Below are 8,969 nucleotides of genomic sequence, written 5' to 3'. Positions count from 1 at the left end.
ATATGATTGGCCGTTCGAGCGATGACGTTCCGTTTCGTCCCTTCAAACGTGACACCTACGGTGGACAAATACCTGGAAATGACGTTTTTTCTGGCGTGTATGTCACGTGATCTTCAACTTTCTCAACACTAATTCGGCTGACTTATATATTTGATCCAATTGGTAAATAGGGACACCTTGTGGTTAAAGCACGTTATTGAAATGTTTTGTTGAATAATCTTTAATCTTTAATAATCTAACTTTGGAAAGGGCCGGAAAGATAATTTTTTCACCAGAGGACTATAAATAGGGCCCAGATAAGGTATCTGAAATATGGGAACCGTAACCAACCCAGAATCTTTTTTCAATCTAATGTCAAACTCTCACAAAATCCTGTCGAGAGCTAAGGATTGGACACCCTTTGGTGAGTGAGGGAGAGAAAATTGAAAAAAATTGAAAAAAGGTGCTTGGCGCTCCGATACTTTGACAGTATGTTGCTTAACTTGTGTGGAACCCGCTTGCACAATTTGGGGCCGCTGTGACCTTCAACCAGATCGCAAACTAAGGTTAAAGGTCATGTTTTCATGGCTCTCAATACTCTAGACCAGGGGTGTCAAATTCAAACTTACTGAGGGCCATTCTGACGGTTGTGAATAAAATCAGGGGCCATGACATTCATTACAGTGATTGTTGTTATGGTTACAACTCATATACATGACTCAGAGATAACGTCAATGCAGCCAAACTGGCGTGTTTATTCACAATCAAACCAAACACATGACTGGCGAGAACCTGCCAGGAGAGGACACATGGATGACAGGACCATAACAAATATGTTTAGAACTAGGCTAGCAGGTGGATTAAATAAAATAAAAATAGTGTGTTCCCCCTTCATATTTGTGGATAATTCTTTATATCAGCAAAATAAGATGAAAGTGCTGTCAATAGCATCAAGTGCAAAACCAATGCTGTTTTTAAAGATAATAATAATTTTTTAAAAAAGAGAATTGCACAATTAAACAAACTACATTAGCAGTCTAGCCTACAGTAGGTTCAGTTTATAACAAAATAGTTCTCATTCATAACACTCCGTTCGATGTCTCACTATGGGATGCGCCTCAACGCATATGCACCAGAAGCATCAATCTCATTACGCCAATCCTGATTGGCTGGTGATCTTGACGCCAACGTCAGGGAATCCACCAACCCTATAAGTAGCTTGCGCCACGACGCAGGCGTCATTCAAACACCTCTTCTCGCTTCGGAGCACATCTCGAGAAAGATCAGTAGCTAGCTAGCTTAACGGTCCACAGACTGATATACGAAGCTAACCTTCGGTCGACGGGCGCTCGCCAGCTACTTTTGCTTCGCACGGGAATTTACTGTATTAACACTCCAGTTAATATCAGAATCTACCCTGCCGTTTTTTTCCAACGGATAACGGTAAGGTTTTTGGATTTTTTCCCGCAAACGGTAACACGCCTGTTGCTCGTTTGTCCTTTCTACGCCGCACCAAGGCTAGCTAAGATGGACTCTTCCCTCCCTCACACCAGAGGAGACGGAGTGTCGGAGGCTCGGCTCTGCGGCTGCGGGCTAAAAATATCGAGTACTGACTCACACCAGGTCTGCTCGTCTTGCCTCGGGCTGCAACATGCCCAGGAGGCTATCGACACCCCCGGCGCGTGCGGGCATTGTTCCCGTTTTACCGCCAAAAGCCGCCGCCGGCGTCTAGCGCGCCAAGCTAGCATGCCGGTCCGAGACCTCCCCATGCCTGTAGACTCGCCGGCCGGCGAGCAGGGCATGGTGGCGACCGCCACGGGTGCCGGGTCCCGCGCTGTGTCAAGCTGGGACTCGGTGGCGGCGACAGCCGCGGGAAGGGGGCCCCGTGCTGTGTCAAGCTGGGGCTCCCAACTGGACCTCACCATGGCCTCACCCGCGGAGGATGTCCTGGAGCTGGACTATGAGGAGGAGGAAGAAGAATACGCCTCGGAGTTTCTTCTTTCCGACTCAGACGAAGGCGAAGATGACATCTTCGTCTCGTCTGCCCAGGCTGCCAAGCCTGAGGCCATGTCTACCTCCCCGGGCGGGGACGAGCCACCGCTCCCCCGCCTCAGCATGGACCTGCAGGCCGTGTGTCAACGCGCTGCATCTAAGCTGGACATCCCCTGGCCTGAAGCGGCCAGAGAGCCCTCCAGGTCTAGATACGAGGGAAAGAACTTGCCCCAAGCCGCAAGGCTGACCAGGCAACTTCTCCCCGTATTTCCGGAGCTGCTGGATGAGGTGTCGGTCTCCTGGAGAGACCGCCCCTTCAGCAGCAAGGCCCCAATCCAGGGAGCCTCCTCTCTGGACTGTGAGGGCATGGAGAAGCTCGGGTTACTCCGCATGCCTCCTATGGAGCCGCTTGTGGCAGCCCACCTCCAACCGCGGGTGTCGGCGGCCCCGAGCAGGAACCCCACACTGCCGACAAAGGCGGACCGGTTCCAGTCCGCAATGACTGAACGGGCCTACAAAGCGGCTGCTTTGTCCGCCAGGGCGCTAAATGTCTCCTCCATGCTAACCGCGTACCAAGCGGAGCTGTGCGCGGACATGACGGTGAAGCCTGAACCGGCCGTGTGGGAGGAGATCATGGCGATCACGGATATTTGCCTCCGCGTGCAGCGCTGTGCAGTACAGGCCACAGGAAAATCGCTGGGGATGATGGTGGTGCAGGAGAGAGCCAGATGGCTAAACCTGACAAACCTCCCCGACCGGGAAAAGGAGGACGTGTTGGACATGCCAATCGTCCCTGAGGGCATATTCGGCTCAGCTCTTGCCTCCATGCAACAGCGGTGTGAGGCCAAGAAGAAGGAGGATGAAGCTCTCCAGCTTTGCCTCCCTCGGAAAGCCCAGCCGCCGCCCCCAACGGTCCTGCGACGGAACTTCCCCCAGGCTACCCCGCACTCGGCCCTGTTCAAGGTCCCGAGATGGCAGAAGCCACAGCCCGCCCCCGGTCTCCCACCGAGACGCGAGGCGCGGACGAATTGGCCGAGAAAGTCCCCGGTCCCGGCAGCAGCCACACAGGCACCGCCGACCCAGACTTTCAGTCACCAGGCGAGGAAGAAGAAGAGGGCAGCCTGACAGCCTTCCCTCCCCCCCTCGGGGAAAGGGCTGGAGGTTTCCTGTTCTCTTTCAGCCCTGGATCGTGTTCCACACGTATCCAGCACCCATGTGTTTCCGGGGGACAACCACGCTCCCGCCTTCCCGCCGCCTCGGGTGATGACTGCACGTCATCCTCCAGTTCGCGCCATGAGGGAAGCAGACTTCACAGCACTGGCAGCAGTTCCTGCCAGTCGTTCAAGTCACACAAACACACACAAGGGTCTAAAAATAAAATGTTTGCCACTGTTGCTTCCAGGCTTAAAGCCAAGGGCACAGTCGAAAATATTAAAAAGACAAATAATAATGTCAATAAACAGTCAGGCGACTGCTCCGCTTCTGAGAGTGGCTATGAACGCCTCTCTCGGAATGCGGACGGTGGCCGGGCCTGTGAACGCACCATCACCGCGCGCATGCGCAGTGTCAACCGAGGTTGTCACCCTAGAGCGCCACCGTGTTCAGACACTAGAGGGCGCCATAACACAACCAATGCGGTCACAGGGTGCAGACAACAGAGATATGGTGACATCCCCGCTCGCTCTGAGGAGCGAAAGGTGGAAAATGCTCACATGCTCTGCTTGGGTTTTCAAAACGATATCACGGGGCTACAGACTCCAATTCGCTGTCACCCCCCCTCGCTTCTCGGGCATTGTGCAATCACATGCCCGGGGAGCGTCGGCTCACATTCTAGAGCAGGAGATTCTCTCGCTACTAGAAAAGAAAGCCATATCCATCGTACCCTCCAAACGGAGTCAGAGCGGCTTCTATTCCAAATATTTCCTCGTTCCCAAACGGGGAGGGAATGGAATTCGCCCCATCCTAGATTTAAGGGCTCTGAACGGGTATCTCAGAAAATACAAATTCCGGATGCTCACTCACACATCCCTACTGCGTCTCGTGCGTCAGGACGATTGGTTCACATCAATCGACCTGAAAGACGCGTATTTTCACATCCCAGTATATTATCCACACAGGAAATATCTGAGGTTCGCTTTTCAGGGTGTCTGTTACGAGTACAGAGTGCTTCCCTTCGGTCTGTCTCTCAGCCCACGGGTGTTTGTGCGATGTACGGAGGCAGCGATAGCCCCGTTAAGACAACAGGGGATTCGCCTGGCAACCTATTTAGACGACTGGCTCCTTCTGGCACAGTCGGAGCAGGAGGCTATTATGCCGACGAATATCCTCATGAAACACCTGCTCGACCTGGGTTTTGTAATAAACACAGAAAAGAGCATGTTGTCCCCAGCCCAGTCGGTGCTCTTCCTGGGCTTACGCCTGAGCTCGGTGCCCTTCACAGCCCGCCTGTCAGCGGAGAGAGTGAGAGCCTTCAGGGCTTGCCTCGCTCGTTTCCAGCCACGCAAATATGTTCTCTTCAGATCGTGTCTGCGGTTACTGGGGCTCATGGCGTCAGCCATCCTAGTAGTACGTCTGGGCCGCTTACACATGAGGGAATTTCAGCGCTGGGTAGCTGCCCTCAGACTAAACCCCACGCGTCATGGCGCGCGGAGAGTGATGGTCACTGTGCACTGCGTAACGGCGCTACGCCACTGGCTGCACCCGACTTTCCTGGTGCGAGGCGTGCCTATGGGTGCTGTCTTATCGCGGAAGGTGGTCACCACGGACGCATGTCTGACGGGCTGGGGGGGCATATACGAAGGTCGACCTGTGAGGGGTCTCTGGAGCAGAGACCTCCAACGGTCACACATAAATTATCTGGAGCTCTTAGCGGTGTTTCTCACCCTAAGACGCTTTCTGCCTTCTCTCAGGGGACATCATGTCCTCGTGAGGACAGACAACACGACCACGATATCGTATATAAACCGCCAAGGGGGTTTGCGTTCTCTACAGTTACACAGGCTGGCACGCAAACTGATCTTATGGAGCTGCGGACGTCTCCTCTCTCTGAGAGCGACACACGTACCGGGAGTGATGAACCTCGGGGCAGATCTGCTGTCCAGAGGTGCACCACTGTACGCAGACTGGACTCTACATCCAACGATTGTGAGTCAGCTGTGGGTGCGTTACGGCCGGGCCGCGGTAGATCTGTTCGCATCAAAAGAAAATGCTCAATGTCAGCTTTTCTTTTCAATGCGCGATCTAAATGCACCGTTAGGCGTGGACGCGCTCGCGCACGTTTGGCCCCCGGTCCTTCTATACGCGTTCCCACCCCTGGCTCTAATTCCTCCAACTCTGGCCAGAGTGAGAGAACAACGCCACACACTGATCCTGATAGCTCCACACTGGCCTGCAATGTACTGGCTGGCGGAGATATATCAGCTGCTGTGCGGACAGCCATGGCAGCTCCCGCTACACAGGGACATTCTATCTCAGGCGGGGGGAATGATTTTTCACCCTCACCCGGAGCACCTGGCGCTATGGGCCTGGCCCGTGAGTGGTATAACCTGAGTACAGTGGGGCTCCCTCAGAAAGTGATAAACACTATTCAGAGTGCAAGGGCTTCCTCCACCAGGTCTCTCTATGACTGTAAGTGGAGGGTGTTTGAGGAGTGGTGTCTTCAAAAGAAACACATCTCTTTTCAATGCCCTGTCGGTGTGATTCTATCATTTCTACAGGATCTGATTGATAAACACAGAGCTTTCTCCACGATCAAAGTGTACCTGGCTGCTATTGCCGCATGCCATGTGGGCTTTGGGGGAAAGACGGCTAGTCAACATCCCTTGGTCTGCCGTTTTATGAAAGGGGCTCGCCGGCTCCTCCCCGTTTCCAGGTCATTGGTGCCCTTGTGGGACTTGACGGTGGTTTTAGATGGGCTCGCTCGAGCTCCATTTGAACCCCTGGAAGACGCTGACATGAAGCACTTGTCACTGAAGACAGTGTTGTTACTGGCTCTGGCATCTGCCAAACGAGTCAGTGATATTCACGCGCTCTCTGTGCATCCTTCGTGTACTCAGTTTGCCCCGGGGCAAACGAGAGTATTGCTGAAGCCCAACCCGGCCTTTGTGCCTAAGGTGGTTGGCTCATGCACTCCCATTGACCTTGAGGCATTTCCTTCACCGCTAGGTTCCTCTGGGGAACAGCGGCCGAATTTGCTTTGCCCGGTTCGTGCTTTGCGCACTTATATGGACAGGTCGAAAGAGTTTCGGTGCAATGACCAACTCTTTGTATCTTGGGCTAACCCTCATAAGGGCAAGCCCGTTACCAGGCAACGGCTCTCCCACTGGATTGTGGAGACGATTGCTCTGGCTTATACGAGTCAGGGTTTGCAGGCACCAACGGGCCTGCGCGCTCATTCTACTCGTGGATTGGCTACATCCTGGGCTTTGTTCAAGGGTGTTTCCATTCAAGACATTTGTGCAGCAGCGAGCTGGTCCTCGCCGCTCACTTTTGTCCGCTTTTACAGGCTAGATGTTTCTGCTCCAAGTGTGGCCCGCGCAGTGCTGGGCCCCGTATTGGGACAGGGTTCTACCTGTTAAGTTCTGTTTTTGTGTTGGTGATTTTCGAGATAAGCATGTCTGGCAATGCGGGAGTCTCAATATCCCATAGTGAGACATCGAACGGAGTGTTATGAATGAGAACTATAGGTTACTTACGTAACCCCAGTTCTCAGAGTAACATGAAGTGAGATGTCTCACCTGACGGCCCTTCTTGCTGAGGCGAAGCGAGAAGAGGTGCTTATTTTGAATGACGCCTGCGTCGTGGCGCAAGCTACTTATAGGGTTGGTGGATTCCCTGACGTTGGCGTCAAGATCACCAGCCAATCAGGATTGGCGTAATGAGATTGATGCTTCTGGTGCATATGCGTTGAGGCGCATCCCATAGTGAGACATCTCACTTCATGTTACTCTGAGAACTGGGGTTACGTAAGTAACCTATAGTTCACAATTAAACAAAACCATTAGGACTACTACTGTATCTTTCAACACAACAAATGTTTTCTGTGATAACACAAAATAGTCAGTGCAACAAGGCCTATCTGAAATGCATTGTAGTTTAACTTTTACCAGACACTCTGCACCTTTTCTTACAGATGATCTCATCTATTCTAGGCTTAATGTCCTTTGCTGTGGCCACTTTCAATACCGACGTCAGATGCTGGTCAGTGATCCGGGATCTGTGGGATGTCTTATTCAAGTTCATTATAGAGAACATCTGTTCGCACGAGTAAGTGCTCCCGAACATGGACATGATGTGTGCAGCATGAAGACGCAACTCTGGCACAGATTCAGGGAGGAGAGGTGCAAACTCAGCAGCCCCGACTGACTGGTACTGGGTCTTCAGAGCGCTGTTACATTGCAGTTCAATGAGTTCCAATTGCAGGTGCTCAGGGGCAGTGTCGACATCAATTGCAAAAGGATTTGCGAACAGGTCAATGTTGAATTTATGTGATTCAAAATCAGCAAACCTCCTGCTGAATTCCTCTTTGAGTGTGTTCAGTTTGTCAGCATACACTTGGGTCGGGAGTGGAATGGTGACGGTGGCGCTTATTGTTTGACAGGTAGGAAAGTGGGTCAAATTACCTCTACGCATCTGCCCCTCCCACAGACGCAGTTTCAGTTCAAATGCCTTCACGGAGTCCCGCATCTCTGTGATCAGCTGCTTTCTTCCCTGGAGTTTCACATTCAGTGAATTGAGGTGCTCAGTAATGTCACACATAAACGCCAAGTCGCCCAGCCACTTTTCATCCTCAAGCTCGGGGACGGGCCTCTGTTTGCTTTCCATGAAACGAGCGATCTCAGTGCGGGTGTCGTAAAACCTCCTCAGCACTTTCCCCCGACTCAACCAGCGCACCTCTGTGTGATAGGGCAGATCCTCTTGCACGGAGTTCTCCTCCTCTAAAAGAGCCCTAAACTGCCGATGATTCAAGCCCCGTGCACGAATAAAGTTCACAGTTTTAGTCACAACAGTCATGACATGTTCCATGCCCAACACCTTACCGCAGAGGGCTTCTTGGTGGATGATGCAGTGGTAAACTACCAAGTTTTCTCCTGTGTCCCCCATCGCCTTTCGGGTCAAACCGACCAAACCCCGAACTTCCCCGCACATCACCGGTGCACCATCCGTTGTCAGTCCAACAAGTTTACTCCAGGGTAGCTCCATCTTGTTCACGCTCTGCTCCACTTGGGTGAAAATATCCTTTCCCGTTGTTGTCCCGTGAATCGGTTTCACGTCTAAAAGTTCCTCAGTGACGGACAGCTGACTGTCAACCCCGCGGATGAATATGGACAGCTGGGCTGTGTCCGTCCTGTCTGTACTCTCATCTACAGCTAGTGAATATGAAATAAAGTCCTTGGCTTTTGTTTTTAGCTGGCTCTCTACATCGGAGGCCAGTTCATCAACGCGACTAGCCACAGTATTACGGGACAGGCTGATGTTTGAAAAAGCCTGCTTCTTGTCAGGGCATACAACGCTGCACACTTTTTCAAGGCAGTCTTTAATAAACTCTCCCTCGCTAAACGGCTTGCTAGCCTTTGCGATTTCCTCTGCAATAATAAAACTTGCCTTGGTAGCAGCCTCACTTTCACTACTGATGCGGGTGAACATGCTTTGCTGATGTTGAAGGTTGCGTTTCAAGTCTTTGGCTTTCTGCAGCCGCTGCTCCATGGACATGTTAGCATATTGCTCGCCATGTTTCGTTTCGAAGTGTCTGCGGATGTTATACTCTTTGAACACTGCCAGCGACTCTTGACATACGAGACACACTGGCTTTTGTTTTAATTCACAAAACAGGTATTCAGCTTCCCACCTCTCCTTAAAATGTCGATAATCTTTGTCTACTTTTTGTTTTTTCGCCATCGTTTGTTTATGCTAGCTTTCAATCTCCTGTGCAAAGCGTACCTTCAGAGAAGGTTACTCGGCCGTTACTGACCTAGTGAGACGTGCGACAGCGCCCTCTT

The 8,969-nt window shown here is 51.9% G+C and overlaps 1 protein-coding gene across 1 annotated transcript; it reads right to left on the bottom strand.

Annotated features, from left to right (window-relative positions):
* Nucleotides 1–7,065: 7,065 nt before the first annotated feature.
* On the bottom strand, nucleotides 7,066–8,682 carry LOC307044616 (general transcription factor II-I repeat domain-containing protein 2-like; the record flags this gene model as incomplete). The annotated part of the gene is made up of 1 exon (XM_079689927.1): nucleotides 7,066–8,682. One exon carries the CDS (start codon nucleotides 8,680–8,682, stop codon nucleotides 7,066–7,068), a length of 1,617 nt encoding a protein of 538 aa, XP_079546053.1.
* Between the last annotated feature and the right edge of the window lie 287 nt (nucleotides 8,683–8,969).

This window comes from Notothenia rossii (genome assembly GCF_949606895.1).
Source record: "Notothenia rossii genome assembly, chromosome: 6".
Taxonomy (NCBI): domain Eukaryota; kingdom Metazoa; phylum Chordata; class Actinopteri; order Perciformes; family Nototheniidae; genus Notothenia; species Notothenia rossii.
The sequence above is the reverse complement of the archived record's forward strand: the minus strand, read 5'-3'. Positions and strand labels throughout refer to the sequence as shown.